The sequence below is a fragment of the Aegilops tauschii genome, chromosome 2 (assembly GCF_002575655.3).
Source record: "Aegilops tauschii subsp. strangulata cultivar AL8/78 chromosome 2, Aet v6.0, whole genome shotgun sequence".
Classification (NCBI taxonomy): Eukaryota; Viridiplantae; Streptophyta; class Magnoliopsida; order Poales; family Poaceae; genus Aegilops; species Aegilops tauschii.
Genome location: NC_053036.3, coordinates 191170952 through 191191766, shown reverse-complemented (window position 1 = coordinate 191191766; position 20815 = coordinate 191170952). Strand labels below are relative to the sequence as shown.

The following is a 20815-nucleotide window of genomic DNA, read 5'->3' as shown; positions in this document are numbered from 1 at the left end:
ATTGACTAAGGCGGAGGACCAAGATGCGCTGACTGTGTTGATCTCTAAAGTTCGGGTCTCGGCGTCTTCTCTCTGCAGACAAGAGCAGGATGCTTAGTTGTTCTTTTGCGCCTGCGTGGCTAGTTTCTATGTGGTGGTGAACTATTCCGGCCTGCGTGCCGTGTACTGGCTAGGGAGCCGTGTACCCCTTTAACTTTCCTTCGGCTGGCCCATGGTTGGGGTCCTGCTGGTCGTGTGTCTGGATATCTCTGTGTTTGCTACCTGCCTTTTGGCTTTATCTATAAAGTCGGGCACATGCCTTTTCTCTAAAAAAAGTTTGTTCAGCTGATCAACAAATGTACCCGGACGGTGAAGTACAGGTTCAAAATTAACGGCGCGTACATGGACCAGATTATACCGGGAAGAGGCTTACGGCAGGGGGGCCCCATCTCGCCGTACTTGTTCCTTTTGTGTGCAGAGGGGCTGTCGGCACCGCTTCAACATGAAGAGATCACAAATCAAATTAGGGGGATAGTTGTGGCAGAGGGAGCGCCTGCAGTTAGTCACCTCCTCTTCGCTGACGACTCACTGCTGCTATTTGAGGCCACACCGGATAGTGTGCAGGCTACAAATCACATTCTGCAGGTCTATGAGTTGGGGTCGGGCCAAGTGATCAACAGGGATAAATCCGTTGTCTTGTTCAGCAAGAACACCCCAAGACAATTGAAGGCCCAGCTCCTGTCCCTACTCGGTTTACGCTCGGAATGCCTGCAAGGAAAATATCTTGGCCTACTCAGTTATGTCGGGCAGTCGAGACAGAAATGTTTCGAGTATCTACGAGATAAGATATGGGAGATCCTGAAGGGCTGGAAAATTAAGCTTTTATCAAAGGCAGGCAAAGAGATCCTCGTCAAGGCGGTTATCCAAGTCGTGCCCACATATGCCATGTCTTGCTTTGACCTCACAAAAGCGTTATGCGAGAGCATTAGCGAAATGGTGTGTAACTTCTGGTGGGCAAATCAAGATGAGGAGGAGCGGCACCACTAGGTGGGGTGGGAGAGAATGTCTCAGCCGAAAGAACATGGAGGCCTCGGCTTTCGCGACTTACACGCTTTCAACATTGCTATGCTATGACAACAGGTCTGGCGGCTAATCCAGTGCCCGGAGTCATTGTGTGCATGTGTTCTCTAAGCTAAATACTTCCCACACGGAGAGGTACTAAATTCTGTAGCAACACCAGGGATGAGCTATGTATGGCGTAGTCTTCTTCAAGGAATTGAGGTCATCAAGGCCGGCAAGATTTGGAGGGTTGGCACAGGTGAAATGATCAATATATGGCGGGATCCATGGCTGCCCTCAAATGATACAAGGCGACCCAGAACTCTCCAAGGCGCCCATCTGTTAACTAGGGTTTCCGAGCTGATTGACCCTGCTACAAGTACATGGGATAGAGAACTGGTTCAACAAACTTTCTGTCAGGAAGATGCAAAAACGATCCTAAGTATCCCCATTTGCGACCACTTTGAGGACTTTGTGGCCTGGCACTTCGACAGCAAGGCTCTCTTCTCAGTGAGATCAGCCTACAGGGTATATGTGCACATGTTAGAACAGCAGAACACGCGCCAAAGGGGGAGAACTCATCAGGCCTGGAGGACAAATCCAAGTTTTGGCGGGAACTCTGGAAGCTGCCGTGCCCCCCTAGAGTTCATCATTTTCTGTGGAGACTTGCCCTTAATAGCCACCCCTCCGGCGTAATGTCGATCGAATCAGGGTGGAGCTGGATGTACTATGCCATCTCTGCTGGCGGCAAGCTGAGGATGGGGGCCATCTATTTCTGCGTTGCAAAGAGGTCAAGTGCATGTGGCGCCACTGTGGTCTCGAGTACACTAGACAACGGCTCCTACTGTGCGACACTCCTTTGGACTTGCTCGCAACCGTTTTCAAGCTGCCCACCGAGATCAAGATGCGCACAATCTGCCTATTGTGGTACTGGTGGGCGGAGCGCAACAATGCAAACCACCAGAAGAAGCGACTGAGTTCAGAGGCCTTCAGTGCGCGTGTGGGATGCCTGACGAAGGAATGGGAAATATTCTCCTCGGACAGACAACAACGACACCCATCGGCCATACACCCACCCCCTAGGGTGTGTTTGGTTTCAATCACCAAGTGGAATGGCATGGATCGAACCCGTGACTGAGCCTTGTTCCTGCGTTTGGTACATAGGTGGAACGGGAACCAAGTCGTTCCCACCGAGCGAATATTCGTGCTATATCCGGAACGCGCCGATACCTCCAAATCGGAGGAATCACGCGGAACCGGTCGCTCTTTCCTCACACCTCTCTCGGCTCGCCTCCCCCTCGTCTCTCACCTGCCTCCCTCTGCTCTCTCACAGCCGCAGCGCTCCCATCTGGGTAGCGGACCGGGCAGCAACCGACGGGGGGCGGCCGTTGCTGGCGGCGGCCACACCTTAGATAGTGGCCTTGCCTGCAGGGGGCGGCTGCAATTTTCTGGCGTCGACCAGATCTTCGGGGAGCGGCGGCGGCCTGATCCGCTGGTGGCAGCGACGGCTTGATCTGCTTGTCGGCGGCGGGTGCTTGATTTGCTAGTGGGCGACGGCGGACTGACTTGCGAGTGAGTAGGCGGCCGATTTGTTGGGGGCGGTGACTGACCTGTTGCCGTGCTAGTGGCAACAACCTGGCCTGCCGGTAGCGACACGCATGGACCTGGGAAGAGGAGAGCAACTTCCGGTTCTTCCTCCGATCTGAAGCTTTACTACTTCAGTAGACTAATGGAGGCAGAGGAGCAGTGGCAGATCGCTAATGGCAACCAGCCAAGGAGTTCATTAGCTCTTAACCATTAATCATTGAGTAGTTTGACCGTGGCTTTGGTGCAACAGGAAATAGTTGTAGATATCTTCGATGTCATTATTTTATGCTTTGTTAATGTACCTTGTCAAAATGAACCAAACCCATCATGTTCCATCTCTCCAACCAAACACTGAAATGTAACCGTTCCATTCCATGTATTATCTCCAAACAAACACGAGAATGGAACCAACCCGTTCCAGTGGAATGGAATGGAATGTTTCATTCCACTTCGTTCCACAACTAAACACACCATAAAAGGAGCACCCCTCCAACGGAAGTGGTCAAAGATCAACATTGACGCTGCGTTCAAACAGGACACAGGAGAGGGAGGCCGGGGTCTCGTGGTTCGTGACAGTAAAGGGGACTTCTTAATGGCGGCAGCAGGCAAACTTCCGAATTTGAGTAGTGCCCTGCACGCAGAAGCGGAAGCACTGTTGAAGGCCATTCAGTTTGCAGAGCTCCATGGTATGGGGCGGGTGTTCTTTGAGACTGATTGTCAGAGCATCTCCAGCCGCGCCCAGGAAGGCCTCTCCAGGCGATTTTTTCGCGCCGGCGCCGAAAAAACGGCCCAGTCACATCCTCAGGAGCCCGATTTTCGCCGGCCTGGGCCGAAATCAGCGCCGGCGGACCCAGGCCGAACACGGCGAGCTGGGGGCGCCCGGGGGCGCCGGGGCGAGCTGTTTTGGCGCGAAAAAGCCACAGGCCAGCCGCATCAGCGACACCGCGCCTCGTCTTCCCCCAACGCCTTGGTTTCCCGCGGGGAATCAATGGCAAGGCTGCCGCCGGTCAGCCTTGCCATTGATTACTCACGAGCGGCGCGTCATGGGATGGCGCACCGACGCCTCCCCTCCCTCGCACGCGTACACACGGGCGCGGCGCGGCTAGCTATATAAGCCGGTGGCCTCGCTCGCCTGTGGCCACACCAGCCCCGCCCTCGCCGCCGAGCTCTACCTCTCCCGAGCGCCGCCGCCGAGCCCTCCCTCTCCCTCTCCCGTGAGCCGCCGCCCAGCCCCTCCCTCTCCCTCCCCCTCTCCCGATGGCCGAGCGTTTCCCCGGAGACGAGGCGGCGACCAACGGCTTCGGCCGCCGCACGCTCCACGAACAGGAGGCGTGGCTCCTGTTCCAGGCGAACATCCCGGCGCCGTCGGATATGTGCGCCGGGCCGACGGGCTGGAGGCTCAGCAACGGGGGAGTGCCCATTCCCCCGTTGCCCGACGCCGTGGCCAAACCCTCCTACTTCGCCGACGAGGTCAAGGTCGTGCGCGCCTCCCTCATCGGCGCCCAGCTCTCCCTCCCCCAGTACGCCGCCGACAACCACGCGGCTTGGGCGGCGTACTTCGAGCGCCGTCAGCAGCAGCGGCTGGCGTCCACCAACGGCGCGGCGGTGGTCGGCGGCCTGAAGAACAGCGAGGGACGCCACCTGTGGTGGGGCGTCCCCGGCCGCACACTCGAGGGCGTGCGGACGCACCTCGAGGGCGGCAACGACCCGCCGTTGGCGTACCCCCCGGCGAGGGCGGCCGCCCCGGCGCACCGCCGACGCGACGGGCCATGGGCGCCAAGGAGGTTCGGCTCCTCCTCCTCTTCCTCCTCGCGCTCCTCCGGCACGCCGAAATTTGTTTTGTTTAGCCGAACTTCGCCGAAATTTGCTATATACTTTTATTTTTTGAACGCGCCTGGGGGCGGCCATGGGGCCGGCAGCTGGGGACCAACTCGCCCCAGGCCGATTTTTTTTTTTTTGCGCCGGCTCATCCCCCGTCGGCGATTTTAGGCGCCCCTGGGGGGCCAACGGTGGAGATGCTCTCAATCTCTGCCGTGGTCGGCATATCCCAGGATCGCAGTTCTCTTGGCGTGCTACTCTGTGAGGCGAAGTTCCTTCTCCAGCGGGTTTATAGAGCAGAAAGTCCTGTTTTGCCCCAGGGCATGTAATAACCCAGCACATTTGTTGGCTGCTGTTGGTGTGAGGGCTGAGCCCGATAGTCAGCTGGTCTGGCAGTCTGACCTGCCACTAGATGTAACCCGTGCTGTGGCAGCCGATCTGGTCGGTCCACCGTGAGTTGTTTGGAATGCAAGGTGTTCCAGTTTCAAAAAAAAAAACAATTGAGTGATTATCCCATGCAGGTTCACTGGCATGCTATGGGTTATTTCAAGAAGTTGGTGTTGTAGAAACTCTATGCAAGGATGGGAGCATCCGAAATTGTTTTCATTCCACCACACACACTCTTGAAACACTCTCCTGCCAAGCCGATTGATCTATCACTTCACAGGAGTTGCAGAACTTCGACTATGAAGCATAAACTTCTTTGTTGGATTTACCCAAGACCCTTTCTAAATGTTATTGATTTGAGTTATGAAGCTTAAGAGTTGCTAACCATGGGCCATGGCTGAAGAAAATGCAGAACATTCAGGAAAATAGTGAGATACTAAACCAATTTAGGATAAGATAATTGATCTCCTTTCTCCAGCAAGTGAAAATAACACAAATATCCTCACAGGTTCAACCACATAGCTCCCAACATTACATTCCAGTCTTGGAACATCAAAACTCTCTTAATGGGGGTAAACAAGGAGAGCCTGCTAACAGTTACTAAAGCAAGATGGATAGAACATTCCCACTACTAGAAAAGGCATTGTCTGGCTTGATGCTTAAACCTCCTGGACGCTCAAACCTGCAAAGAGAACATCACAATTAGTTAGTAAGCATAACAATGGTTGCCAAATGGGATCTGTATGCATATAACAAACTTATGTCCGTGGAGCACATATTGGATACAAATCATAATGGCTGGGCATGAAGTGAAACATGACTAAACCAAGGACAATGTAAACAATTCGAACAGACATGCTAGTCATGGACAATCTGGCTCAGAACTGAGCAGTTCCTCAACATCAAATATTGTACTCATGAAGTTGTGGAAGTTGCCTGATCTGTATGGATTAACGAAGTTGTGTTTGCATTATGCAGTTATAATATCACTGGACCTGAGGGAAAAGTATAACTAACAAGACATATAACTAAGACAATATAAAACCTAACGAAGTGCTACACTGAATCTGCAATGCCATTGCAGAGTAAGAGATAACTGGTGGCGAACTGGCCACCACTGAGTGTCCAGCAGTAATATATGCAAACGACTAAGATAAATCTATCTCAAGCAATTGTGTAAAAGTAGCAGATTAGCTGAAAAGTCAATAGCTTGCATCATATAGCAGGATGTCTATGATTATCTGAGATTTTTATTGCTCGCAGTGCATATTATCCCAGATAAAATCAACACCTCCGCAATACCATGTCACAAACAAATCGTTTCCACAAGCATACGTACTTATGCACAAACCATTCAGAACTCGCGTGGAGCAACACATCTAATGTACCTACTTATGGGGCGCGTCAAAGACGAAACACGCTACGGATACTGGGATCTTTCACCAATCTAACCTGTACTGTAAGCAGCTAAACATCACAAATCGAACTGGTCGAGACCTAAATGGGGGAGGAGGTGGGCGGGCACGAGGGCGAACCTGGTGGGAGGGACTGCTTGAGCTTGTTGGCCTTGTCGGCGTCGAAGACGCAGAGCGTGTAGAGGTACCTGGAGCAGCGCACCTTGAACTTGACGGCGTCCTTGGTCCTCTTGATCCGCACCGACCGCGCGTCCTTCCGGCGCGCCGTCAGCAGGAAGTCCTTGATCTCGTGGATCTGCTTCGGCTGCGGAGCAAGAACAAAGAATTCGTTACCACATCACGCAACTGCATCCGCTACGAAAGGAAGAGGCATCCGCCGGGAAATATCATCGTGGCGGCGGAGGAGAGAAGCTCACCATGGTGGACGACTGTGCGCACCCGAGGAGGAGGCGACGGAGGCGGCGGCGGCGAGGGAAAGAGTAGGGGGAGGACGAGGAGACCCTGCTCGGCTCATTTATACTGGAGGTGACCTAATAACCTCGGGCATCAGGCCCATGTACAGATGGGCCAGGAGGCACACGATAACATATTCTTCTTGATGGGCCGGGCCGGTGGTGAATGAGGTAAGAATGGGTTCCATTTTTAATCCTTTTCCGTAACAGGCCGATATCAAACATAATCTCGTCGCGGGCCGAAACCAATTTCTGGGCTCTCCGCCAACTCTGCGGCCTCCTTCCGCTCAAAAAGGGAACGAAAAAAAAGACTCTGGAGCTTCCATCGCTCGTCAGTTCCGGCTTCCACCACCACCGGCGCCGGCGCACGCGCACTGCAGGACGCCGTGTGCTCTCCGTTTCCCTCGCCGCCCCCCCCCCCCTCCCACCCCCAAATCTCCGGCAACCCCTGGCCCCACCTCCCCTCCTCCCGCCGGGAGCCGCTCCTCTCCCTCACCGTCGCGCCGCCGTGCCTAAACAGCAAGGTTGGTCCATGTCGGGGTCTCCTGTTGTTCCCCCTTTCGTTTCCCAAATTCCTTCCACCGACCAGTCGTCCCTTCTTCCTCCCGCCGTGCGCGAAGCAGGTATTTTGTTGTATTCTCATCATTATCCTCGCGGGATGCATATTTGTCCTTAATTTGGTCGCTCCGTTTAACTTTCTGCCATAGCTTCGTGCTGCAAAAATGGCATTTTAGATTACTGCATTGGTTCGGTTACTACTAAGTTAGCGTTCAATTACTTGTTGTGCTCACGAATTGGGGATCGTTCGCTGCTGAATGCAGCACCTTGGGAATCCCCTGTTGGAAGCTTTGCGCCCATGTTTTTCTGAACTTCCACTGCTTCACTTTCACTAAAACCTGACGAATTGGAGCATTATACCTACCAGGTATTAAGTTTTAGCGTAGAGGGCGAATGGACAATGATAAGGGGGTGTAAATACGGTAGCAAATCACCTGTGAAACATAAGGGCATTCAGCAAGTCACCCATTCAGTGAAGGATCTCTAGGCATTTCGAGATCAGTAGCCTAGGCCTACAGTACATAATCAACTGATTGCTCTCACCTTTCTTGGACCATGGCAGATGATTGATGAAATTCAGGGACAGAGAGTAATTCGTCGGTTGTTGCCGAGTTGAAGACCTTTCTTGTCAGTAGCTTCAGTAGTTCTGTATTTTTTCTTGGGCGATGGTATTTTACAGTGACTAGTGCAAGTAAAACCTAAGATGGAATAAGTGAAGCTTTCCCAATGAATATCTGATTTTGTAATAACTTGTGTGGTCCTTGAGTTGCATAAGCACCTGGAAATAATTAGTTTTCCTTTAGCCTTTTTCTTTGATTCTTTTTTTTTTTTGCCCTTGCTTGCATCCGGAACTGTCTTACATGTCCTGCCGCTGTAGTCTAGCTTAATTTTGTTTGATCTTTGGATAAACCTTGACTTTTTGTGTGAGCTGTTGTTGTTAGAGCATCTCCAAAGGTGAACTTGTTTGTCCTGCCTATTGTCCGCGTACACATCTAGTCAAATAGGGAGGACACCATTGTACCATGGTATCCAACGGCCCTCCCTATTTGTCCGCCCCCAATTTTTTTTCCAAATTTCCAATTTGAAAATTTGGAATTTGCCTACACATACGCTACACATCCATATTTCATCACATACGGCTAATTAGAAATAGTTCATCACGACATAAGCATACGCTATTCGGCATTGAACAAATAATGACCACTAAATGGAAACCATAGTTCAAGTGAATGGTGAAGTTTCTGAGGTGACTACCGTAGTCGTTGTCGGTGCCTTCATCTTCATTGCCCCCAAGCTCGCCGCTGTTGTCTTTGAGGCCGAGGTTGTCATCATCGACATTGTCTGTGCCGGCGAGGGAAGCTTGCATTGCCTCCTCTATCTCCCTCTCTTCAATGGCAAGCCGCTTAGCTTCGTCCTCCTGCTCCGTGACCAAGGAGGCGGTTATGGCCACCGCGACTGCCAGATCCTCCTCCCCCTCGGCCGGAGTGGTATTCCCCTCCTCGGATGGTGCGTCATTCCTCTTCTCCACGGCTGACGCAACATTCCCCCACTCTTCCTCGGGCAACTCAGTGGAGGAGAGCAAGAGTGCAGCCAGTCGCTGCCGGATCCGCTAAAGGGGCCGGCGTGGCTCGATCTGCTGCCGCGGGGTGGCTAGGACCGGCACTGCGTGATGGCGTGCCGATGTGAAGCCCAACGCACCAGTTAGAAGAGCGGTGTTGGGGTTGCCCATGCCTAACGCAGGTGCTTGCGAGGTCGTCAGAACCTTTGGAGATGCCCTTAGTATCTTCATTTTGCTATTTATGTTTAAGAGCTACCAGTTGTGCTGGCCCAATGATAAACTTCGATACATATATTTGCAATGCATACAGTGTCAAGTTCATTTATGTCCTGGGTTTGTGCATTTTTATTTGTAGAAAACAAATGAATGTTGAGGTTTTTTTTTGTCATCTTCATCCCGGATTTACCATCAGCAAGTATTTCACATTCACGTTGAGCATTACTCATTGCTTTTTCTTATCTTTGCAGATATGTCCCACCAATCAGACACATCATCCTGCTCGGATGATTCCGATGACAGCACTACCATTGACCCAACCGGCATATACACTATGGAAGATTTGATTTCTGAACAAAGCATCTTCCACAATTTGCTTGAGCAGATCAATGTGAAGATCCAGGCCAAAATTAAACCTCAGCAAGCTGGTGCATCTCGCCGCGGGAGTAGGAAGTACATAGTGAGAAATCGTGAAGAGGGCCATGAACAACTTGTGGCTGATTACTTCGCTGAGCATCCAACCTACACTGACGAACAGTTCCGTACAAGGTACAGGATGAGAAGGCCCCTCTTTCTACGTATAGTCCGTGCCTTGGGAGAGTGGTCTCCCTATTTCACAGAAAGGAGAGATGGCCTTAATCGTCAAGGACTCACACCTCTACAGAAGTGCACAGTAGCTATTCGTATATTAGCATTGGGTTCCCCCTCTGGCGTCACTGACAAATACGTAGAAATTGGTTTCAGCACAGTAATGAACTGTTTGGAGCAGTTTGTGGACGGGGTGATCAACATGTTTGGTGAAGAATACTTGAGGAGCCCCACTAGTGTTGATATGCAGCGTCTTCTACAAATGGGTGAGACCCGTGGGTTCCCTGGCATGTTGGGAAGCATTGGCTGTATGCACTGGGAGTGGAAAAAATGCCCAGTTAAATGGGTGCGTCATCTTACTCACAGTGATCACGGTATTGTTAATTTCATTCTTGAAGCAGTTGCTTCACAAGACCTCTGGATATGGCACACTTTCTTTGGTGTTGTTGGGTCTCATAGTGATATTACCATGCTGAATCAATCGCATTTGTTCACCGATGTCTTGAAAGGTCAAGGTCCTCATGTGCAATTCTCCATCAACAGGAGGCAGTACGGTATGGGTTACTATCTTGCTGATGGTATATACCCAGAATGGCCTGTCTTCATTAAGGCGATGCCCCTCCCTCAAACTGAAAAGGACCGATTATTCGCACGATATCAAGAAGGGGCAAGGAATGATGTCCAACAAGCATTCGGACTCCTAGAATCACGTTTTCCCATCGTGCGTGGCCCAACAAAATTCTTTCAGAAGGCAACTCTAGGCAAAATCATGCAGGTTTGCATCATACTACATAACATGACACTTGAGGATGAGCAAGATATGGCAAGTGCTTGTTTTGACTCGAATGAAATTTCAGAGAAACCGGTTGCTCCACTGTCAAACATTAAATATGGACCTACTGATCATTTTGCTGATTTACTTCGGAGAAATGCTAGTATTTGTGCAAACTCAACAGATAACCAACTCCGAAGAGATTTAATCGAGCATGTTTGGCAGCGATTTGGGCCATTTGGCGACACGTAAAACAACTAGTTGTAGTGTAAGGTGAGTTGCATTGTCATGTAATTCTTTTGTACATATAATTTTATGTTTCTCTTTTATAATTTCATTATCTTACTCCATTGGAAAATTAAATGTTTCAGTATCAGCATTTGTTGAAATTCTAATAATACAGGAGTATTTCGTAATTGTGTGGATATGTACCCAAATTTAGTTAAGTAGAGTTAATCATAACTTGCCATATTGAGTTGTTACCTCAGTTATTTTTGTTATGTAGCTAGGCAAACCTTTCCTGCTTACAAAGTACTCCCTCCGTCCGAAAATACTTGTCATCAAAATGGATAAAAAGAGATGGATCTAGAACTAAAATACGTCTAGATACATCCCCTTTTATCCATTTTGATGACAAGTATTTCCGGACGGAGGGAGTAGTAAGTGACCCTTTTGAGTTACAGAAAAAAATCAGTCAAAACATATGATATGGTGCTACCTCGATTTTCCTTTTTAACCATGTGTTACAGGAACCCAAAACGTTTAGTGGCACATGTGGGGTCTGTGCCATAAATTGTACCTGGCATCTATATAGGCAGATCTTCACAAGTAGAAGGGCATCGGTCTCTTTACTCTTTAGTAATTGAATATCTATCAAAAAATAAGGTTTCACCACACCACCATTTCAATATGTTAACATGAACACTATATATTGTTTAATTATGGAAGAAATTTGTAAGCTTAGATGTAGTTGCCAATCATTTTGCCATCATTGTGTAAGGAAGGCTGCAACGGATAGCAAGTCACTCTTCTGAAATATTTTGCCGTGAATTTATATTAAATATGGAGATCGCTGGAAGTTTTTGACTTACTTGCAGATCTGAAGGGTACATACTATAGTCCTGAAATTGTATGTTATGATAACCAGGAATTATTTTACTTTGCTTTGATCCTTTTATTATTGCTAAAGTTGAATATTCTGCACTCCAAAGAATGGCATTGCCACTCATATCACATAGATATTTGGGTCTTGAGGCCACATGTCGTTATGACATGGAGTGGGAAAGATCGAATTGCTATTATTTTTGAGTGACAAAATATCCAGATTTCTCGTTAATCTTATCCAAAGGTTACAAGTTTAAAGACACACTTTCCTTGCACTTTCCATGCAAATGACACTAGTTGACGATTGTTATTCACTGCTACCGTCGCCACCTTGCAGATGATTTCCTAAAGGTGCCCTAGCGCAGACTTGGACTTCAAGAATTGAAATATTTGTATCAGCTTAGAACAACTCAAGAATGAGTCATTTGCCAATAGTTTGCTGGAAGCTATCTTAATCTGTCATCCTTGAATGTGTTTTGCTTATCGTAGTTCTATACAAATTTGACCACAGGATTGACATTGCAGCTGAACAGCCGTTCCGGGGTAAGCTTGGTTCTGTTGACTACCGAGTGTTTCTTATTCTCACGTGCAAGAAGCCAACAAGAGTTGAGTTTGATGTGTTGGTATTTTTTTATTTTTTTGAGAATCACCGGGGGAGGAGTCCCTCCACCTGAATATATTGCTCAAAGTGGCCATAATGCCAGGAGAGTGATCCAGTTTATAAGGAAAACCGGATCGAAAACCTTAACAACTTGACCCCGTTTATGAGGAAAACCGAGCCGAAAAACCAGACAAGTAACAAGTGTTACAAGAAAAGGAGAGGAACATGACGCCCAACATAAGGCAAGACCTAGCTAGCAAACTAACAGGATCAGGTAGATGAGGGGTGTGTCGAGGGATCACAATACTAAGACTCTACAAAGAGCCTAACGCACCGCACCGGAGTGCGTATCAAACCCCACGGCACAACAGAGGAGCGTCCATAATCAATGAGTGCCAACGCTTAACACGAACCTTGACTGAGAGCTCTGCCACAGAAGTTCAAGACGATTAGCAAGGCGGGGAGGCGTCATTGTGTCGTCATTGAGCAAAGATGAACCAAGACGAGACCGAGAGCCCGAGGCTCGCCTCAACAGAACAGGGTCATGAGCATGCAAAGAAGCAGGCCGGAGACCACACGTAGGATAGCCGAAGAGAAACACCTGAAGAAGAACACACCACCCTCGGTCCTGAGCAGGCCACACCACCACCACGCGAACCACCCTCAACCAGACGCATCAACTGAAGCCGTCGTTTGGGTCTCCAAGATGACGCCTCCAAGGAGGTAGTGTTGTCGAGGACACAACACCGCCATCCGATCCGGCAAGCCCGATCTTAGGTTTTCACCCGGAGACCACAAAGCAAAGTATTGTAGGTGCTAGAGCTCCACAATGGCACCTCCTGCAAGGAAAACGACGTCCATAGACGTCGTTGCCGCCGGCATCGACATAGTCGATGCAGGGTTCTCACCCGGAGTTTGAGCACATCCCTACAATAAGACGACAGCCGACCACCACCACCATCGAAGCCTTCAAAAGACGAAGAAGCATGACAAGCCGCCGGAGCCAACCGCACCCTGCGGAGACCACCGACAGCCAAACGTCAGCACTAGGCGCCAGATCCATCAACGGCCGCCCGAGCGCAGGCCACCGAACGCAGCGCAGGCCACCATGCCCTTCCGAGCACCATGCCGGCAAGGAGTAGAGGAGCACTGCCCGAGGCCGGGAACCACCATGGTCCGGGCTGGAGCCATACATCAGGTGTGCCGACACGCTCCACGCGCGCCACCGCACACCCGTCGGAGACCAAAACCGAAGCGCCCACCACGCCAACAGGAAGCAGTGAGATCATCATCAGCAGCAGCACCGCCACCACCCCCTCCACCTCCACCAGCACCACTCACGACCACCGCCCTCTGCCCCAAGCCGGACGATCACAGGCTCTCTAGATTTTGTTTCGGACTCTCTAGATTTCATTATGTATTGTCCTTTTCCATGTGAAAGCTGGCGTATACTCCTGACACATTTTGTTTCGCGTCAATCTTGCCTCAGACATCTTGATATCTGGTAGAACCAGGGATCCTACCGGACCTGCTCCGTAGGTTGTAGGGAAAAGATGGAGCAGGGCGAGGCGATGAGCGGGCGCGCCGGCGGCTGGGCGCCGTCGCGTAGGAGGAGGATGGCGGCGGCGGCTAGGGTTAGAGGCGGCTAGGGTTCTGGCTCCTCTGGGAGCCGGGCAATAGAAATAATATTCTTCTTATTGCTTGATTCCAAAAAGAGTCTTACAGCCTATATTTATAACCTAGATAACTTGCATAAAAATTAACCTAAGATAACTTGCATAAGAATTAACCTAAGATAACTTGTGGGCTAAGATTGCCCGGTGGGCTTAGCTAAACCGGCCATAACACTTCTCCCCGCCTGCACAAACAGCCCGTCCTCGAGCTGTAAGGTGGGGAAGCGCTTGCGGAACTCCTCGAGGCGATCAACCAGCGTCAAACACTTTCTCGACAGCTGGGGCGGCTAGGTCGACGGCGACAGCGTCCTTCGGAATGTAGTCTGTAACCTCCAGGTAGAAGAGTCGCGGGCAAGCATGGCCGGGCATGTAGGGCTCGTCACAGTTGAAGCACAACCCTTGGCGGCAACGCTCGAGTAGCTCGGCTGAGGTGAGCCGGTGGAACGGGCGCGCCGCGGTCGCGGCGAGGGGTGCCACAGAAGCCTGCACAGGCCGACCCTGCGCGGAATCCGGCCCGGGTAGCGACCCAGCGGTCCGGAACGGTGATTCCTGCTGGATGGCCACCGCGCGGCGCTCGAACGCGCGGGCGTAGTACATGGCCGACTGGAGATCCTGGGGTCCCCGAAGCTCCACGTCCACGCGGATGTGATCCGGAAGTCCACCGACAAAGAGGTCGGCCCGCTGCTGCGCCGTCACGCCCGACTCATGGCATGCCAGGGCCTGGAAACGGTCGGCGAAGTCCTGCAGCGTGGAAGTGAAGGGAAGGCGGCCGAGCTCCGCCAGGCGGCTCCCGCGAACCGGAGGCCCAAAGCGAAGGAGGCAGAGCTCGCGGAAGCGCTCCCAAGGGGGCATGGCGCCCTCGTCCTGCTCGAGGGCGCAATACCAGGTCAGTGCCGCGCCGCGGAGGTGGTATGAGGCGAGCCAGGTAAGCTCCGATGCGAGGGTGCGCTGCCCGCGAAAGAACTGGTCGCATTGGTTGAGCCAGTTGAGGGGGTCCTTCATGCTGTCATAGGTGGCGAAGTCGATCTTGGCGAACCGTGGCAGCGTCTGGGTCGGCGCGCCATGGCCGACCGGCTCGGCGGTGCGGAGCAATGATGATGACGGCGCCCGGTCAACGGTGGGGAGGCCGTCGTAGGCCCCCGCGGAGCCGGACGAGGCCCCAGACTGCAGCGTGGGTACCGGTGGGTCCCCGGCCTCTGTGTAAACTGGCGGTGGCGACGTCCCGGTTAGCCAGGCCGGGATCGGGGACGGTGACGGCGGGAACCGGATCCGCTGGATCGGAAGTCCTCCCGGTGTGGACTGGCCCAGTCCGGAGCTGGGCGGCGGCGGTGGGAGCTGGACCGGCGCGGTTGGCGCGGCTGGGGCCGGCGCGGGCCAGTGCGGCCACTGCGGCGGGCGCGGGAGGCGCGGGTGGCGCCGCGAGAACCGGCGCGGGCCACTGCGGCCAGGATGGCGCTGGGGCGGGCGGCGGCTGGAGCGACGGATGGGCCCCGGCGATCGCCGCGGGTACCGAGTACCAGGGCAGGTGCAGCAGCGGCAGGGGCCCGCCGGTGTAGCCCGCCTGGAACGGCAGCAGGGGCGTCCCGCTCGGGCCCGATGCGGTCTGGATCGGCCAGTGTGTCGCCGGGTAGCTGTAGGCAGGGAGCGCAGCCGGCGGGGTGGTGTGCGGGCAGGCCAAGTACAGGGAGATGCCCTGGACGGCCGTCACGAGGTCCCGCAGGGTGCTGGTCATCTCCTCCAGCGTGAAGACGGAGGTTGTCGGCGACGCGGAAGTGACGGGGGCCGGCGGCGCGGAGGTGATCGGGGCCGGCGGCGTTGGGGACCCGGCAGTGGTCATCGGGGCGGTGGTGATGATGGGCAGCGGCGGCGTGGGTGTTGATGACGACATGATCGAACCCGAGTCTCTGGATACCAAATTGGTAGAACCAGGGATCCTACCGGACCTGCTCCGTAGGTTGTAGGGGAAAGATGGAGTAGGGCGAGGCGATGAGCGGGCGCGCCGGCGGCTGGGCGCCGTCGTGTAGGAGGAGGATGGCGGCGGCGGCTAGGGTTAGAGGCGGCTAGGGTTCCGGCTCCTCTGGGAGCCGGGCAATAGAGATAATATTCTTCTTATTGCTTGATTCCAAAAAGAGTCTTACAACCTATATTTATAACTTAGATAACTTGCATAAAAATTAACCTAAGATAACTTGCATAAGAATTAACCTAAGATAACTTGTAGGCTAAAATTGCCCGGTGAGCTTAGCTAAACCGGCCATAACAATATCCCATGAAACTTGTAAGAATTGCGATGGTGTATCTAGGGCACCTGGGCGTGTGGTGTATCTGTCCACCCAATCTTGGTAGCCTTATTGCATGTTTCAAAACTTTTTTTTGAGTAAAATGTGGACACAAACACCACATCTACTCTCTCCGTTCCTAAATATAGGTCTTTATAGAGATTTCAACAAGTAACTACATACGAAACAAAATGAGTGATCTATATTCTAAAATATGTCTATATACATCCGTATGTGGTTGTCCATTTGAAATCACTAAAAGACTTATATTTAGAAATGGAGGGAGTATATATCATGCTTGTGCCAATTATCTGACCAATCTAAGCGACACATTTGAAGATAATTACACGAAGGCAAGTGATAATTAGAGCTGCGGAAGTATTTGGCACACGACAATTCATCTCCGGTTTAGTTACAATATACTTACTTCGAGCGACACTGATCAGGAAAATGATGCAAAGTCAACAGTGATTTGATCTCATCATACAAAAAATTGGATGGCAAAGTATCAGTGTGCATAGTAGTGCTCGTGGCGCGGAACTAGGGTAGATTAACCTGAACCTGTGGATTAAGTACAATGGGTGTTTTGTGCTCCACACTTCTGGGCAAGATCTTGCGAGGCGGTTAGATTCTTGACATGAGCTTCATGAATTGGCTACAATTTCATTGTCGTTTCCTTATTGTTTGCATCATACACCTCAAGAATCGCCACGTCAAGTGTCAAGATGATGAGTACATGGTGATCGATAAGTTTAACTTTACTAAGGTCATTGATCTACCTCCTTCCCATGATAATAATGGTTTAGCGTCGAGGACGCCTCTTTTTCAAGTGTGGGGAGATGATGTGGGGCATCCTATGAACATCATCATACATCATCATAACAAATGCCCCATCATATGTTCACATGCGTACTATGAATACAAAGATAAATCTTCTCCTTTATGTGTATCTACTTGCCACTTTCGAGGGTGGTATGTTTTTTATGACAAAACTCTGGATCTATTCATGGCTGTACAAAGAACATCATATATAACAAGACTTGCATCCAGGTCCGTAGACCACCTAGCGACGACTACAAGCACTGAAGCGAGCTGAAGATGCGCCGCTATCGTCACTCCTCCATTATCGGAGCAGGGCAAACTTGTTGTAGTAGATAGTCGGGAAGTCGTTATGCTAAGGCCACAGGACAACACACAAGAATAGCAACCATTGTCAATGAAGAGAATCGTAGATCAGAAGTATCCAACCTGTAGACACACGAACATAGACGAACGAAGATCGGGTCCAAGTAGATCCACCGAAGACAAACGCTGACCAAATCCTGTGAGACCTGCCAGAGACACATCTCCACACGCCCTCCAATGACCCTAGACACACCACTGGGACCGAGGCTAGGCATGAGAACTGTATCCATCTTCACATAGACATCACCACCCCACCTTCCTGAGCAGAACACAAATCCTAAATGGGCACAACAACCCGATTTTTCACATGCAGATCACATCAGCTGCTTACGTTGCTTGGAAACTTTGGAAAGAAAGGAATAGGCGAACTTTTGAAGGAAAGAGATGCTCACCCGAAACAGTTGCTGCTATGGCCAGAGTGTCACGACCGGATTTTTTGGGATATAAATTCCCAGGAAAAAAACGGCCTGTGCGCTCATCAGCCCCAGGATTACTGTTAGCTGATGAGGTACCAACTTGATACAAGAATTCCAAGCAAGTACAAAAATATGTAGTACAAGACCATCTAGGCCTAGGAGTACAACATTAGGTTTGCTAGTGGTTGATGGCGGAAGTGGTTGGATACATCGGCGTCTATGGGACTCCATTTCCCACAAGAACAGCTGACCAGGATAATTCCTATCTTCGCGAGGCTGCAAACGTCAACGCGTAGGTTCCGAGGTTGACACCGCGATGCTTATCTCCAAGCAAGGAATCTGGCCAAGACAATAGCCAGGGACAAGCCAGTGAGTACGTTTGAATGTACTCGCAAACATAAAGAACACGGGTATAATAAATCAAAAACATGCTCTAGATTATTATGTGATCACACGTCTGTCACGAAAAGGTACGAAAACCGTGATGCAGACATGTGGTTAAAATAATTCAAAGTAAAATACTGGGTGCCAAGCGAGGGTCTGAATGACGCCTCGAGCGGAAACTGCAGAATAGTAATACTAGTGCCAAACGAGTGTCTGAAAGACTCCTCGAGCGGAAAAATGCGGAATAATAATACAGGTGCCAAACGAGTGTCTGAAAGACTCCTCGAGCGGAAAATGCAGAATAATAATACAGGTGCCAAACGAGTGTCTGAAAGACTCCTCGAGCGGAAAATGCAGAATAGTAATGCCGCAGTCGGGCGTCTGAGTGACACCACAGAAAGGGCTTATAAGAAAATAATCACAGCGAACATCCAGGAGGTAGGACCATCCCAGGGATACTCAATCATGTACATAAAATAAAAGGTTAGTCCAGAATAATAAAGATCACAATCCATACGTACCACAATCATAAATAATATTTAGTACAGTCGCTTCTCCATCCGAAAACCGATAATTTAGTCAAGCCGTATCTCCATCCGAATACCGTTACAGAGTTCTAGATTAACCGTTCTCCATCCGAATACCGTTACAGAGATTCAACTCAGACTGTGGTCTTTACTCAAGAACAAGACTATCCAACAGGATGTATCCTCTGCAGAGGGAGTACCATTTTCCACCAGTAACGGGTTTACTTAGTCCTTCGGGACTAATTCCGTCTACGGTCTTTTAATTGAAAACACACCTGACCTGCACACACCAGCTTAACTCACCAGTGTCTGGAATCACCCACGACACCTGCCAAGCAAAACTCTAAGTGGGGAGGCTACAACCTCGACGTAGCATGGGATCACAAAATTTATACCGCGCGCAAACTGGGGAAGCTATCCCCTTCGGCTACAACCGAAACACCCATGCCCCCGGACCGGATGACTGGCTTTAATCCATGGCCATGGGACCCTCATCACGGCCTCTCCGTACGGTGTGTGTTTTGGAAAGGGGTTGACAACCTACTGAACCATACCCTGTCCCCTGCAGGGACAAATGGTGGTACCGACAAAGAAGGAAGCTATTGATCAAGACTCGGTCTACAACCGACTCAGGTGGCCCAAGTATCCACCAACAATATTACCACTAGTGAAATAAATCACCACTCCTCGAGCCTCACCATGCTATGCCGGGCATACTCGTCTCGACGAGGGATTAGGGACAAGCTCGTGTCTACCCAAGACCACGACTTTCCCGGCTTCCTACCGGTGTGCAAGAGAAGCTCACGAGGATGATCCAAATCATTAGTGTATCCATTGCTGGCCACAAACAACTCCAAAGTGTACTCATACACGAGACCATAACGATACATAAACTATCACATACTCCAAGTCAAAAGGTGTTGTGATCGCATCCAAACACCACAACAAAATATTATGCCAGAGTTCAGAAATGCTTGCCTTCAAGAGTATGCAAAGTATGCACTTATTGGAAGCTTTCCTTTTCCCCCAAAAATCCTATTTTGCAAAATACACAAATACAAATATTTCAAACACAGTACCAAAACCTGTCTCAAATATTTTTGAAATAAATCTTAAAATAAACTAGATGAAATTTGAGAGAGGTAGGAAAAAGAATCAACTCATTTGGAGTTTTATTTTAAAAGTTATAGCCAGTCAAAGTTTGGTCAAACTCTGTTTTTAAATAAAACCAGAAAAAGGAAAACGCTTCGAGGGAAATACGCTTTCGCAGCAGAGAAACGTACGCGGGGTTTTGCGCCTTCACTTAAACAGAGAGAGGGCGGACGTGCGAGTCGCTGACAGTGGGTCCAGAGGGCCCACTGGTCAGGTTTGACCGCTTCTTCCCTCCTTCTCCTCCTTTCTGCCCGACGGGAGCGGGGCTCCGGCGATCGCCGTCGACGAACGGCAGCGCCTCACGGGCATCCAGGGGCGGGGATGGAACGGCTAGACCGAGGCGGTCCTTTGGGTGGTTGATGGGTCGACGGAGGTGGCAGGAATCGCCGGCGGCGAGCTCCGCGGCGGAGGAAAGCTACGGTGGTGAAGTGACTTTGGTGCTCCGGTGGTCTCCGACCGAAGTTGGGTAGCTGGGCAGCTCCGCAAGACTACGGGGAAGTTCTTGGTGGCGCTGGATTGGCGAAAGGGTGGCCGGCTGCGACGAATCGCACCGGAGCTTAGCGGCGGCCGAGCTGGCCGGAGTTGAGGAAGACGGCCACTACGGGCCGATCTACTGCGTGGGAAGCTCTACGGGGAGGGTCTGATGTCGCGTGAGTCCTCGGAGGGGCTCGGGGTTCCCTTTTTATAGCGTGACGAGGCTGGCTCCGCGGTGGCAGCAGATAAGATCGTCGGCGACCACTTTCCTGTAGTTGCAGGGCATCGTGGCGGCGACGAACGCGTTGCGACGAGCGGGAGGATAAGCACGGCCTGTGCTCTGAGGCAGCTGGCGCGCGCTGGTGGTTTGGGCGGCGCCGTCCGCGGCGGAATCCGCTGCCGACGCCGGCGTGCTGCCAAGGCGGCGCTGCAGGGTGCCAGGGGGAGCTTGGAGGGTACTGGAGAGAGGGCGAGTGCCTGGCGGGGTTCGGCAGACGAGCAGGGGTCAGAGATGGGACGCGACGAGAGCGGCAGTGCGGCGTGTCGGCGTAGTGCGCGCGCGTGCAAAACGTGCGCTCTGGGCGCGCCCAGAGCACGCACGGCACCTGCTCGACGAAATGCCAGCGCGCTC

The 20815-nt window shown here is 51.3% G+C and overlaps 2 protein-coding genes across 2 annotated transcripts; one reads left to right on the top strand and one right to left on the bottom strand.

Annotated features, from left to right (window-relative positions):
* Nucleotides 1-5275: 5275 nt before the first annotated feature.
* Nucleotides 5276-6794, bottom strand: LOC109773162 (large ribosomal subunit protein eL38z/eL38y). The gene is made up of 3 exons (XM_020331858.4): nt 6662-6794; nt 6366-6549; nt 5276-5512 (listed from the first exon to the last, which is right to left on the bottom strand). The coding sequence occupies exons 1-3, from the start codon at nt 6662-6664 to the stop codon at nt 5490-5492; spliced, it is 210 nt and encodes a 69-aa protein (XP_020187447.1). The 5' UTR covers nt 6665-6794; the 3' UTR covers nt 5276-5489.
* Nucleotides 6795-7018: 224 nt separating this feature from the next.
* LOC109773163 (protein ALP1-like) lies at nt 7019-12109 on the top strand. Its single transcript, XM_045232854.2, has 3 exons — nt 7019-7320; nt 9281-10662; nt 11831-12109. Exons 1-2 carry the CDS (start codon nt 7230-7232, stop codon nt 10639-10641), a joined length of 1452 nt encoding a protein of 483 aa, XP_045088789.1. The 5' UTR covers nt 7019-7229; the 3' UTR covers nt 10642-10662; nt 11831-12109.
* Nucleotides 12110-20815: the final 8706 nt, after the last annotated feature.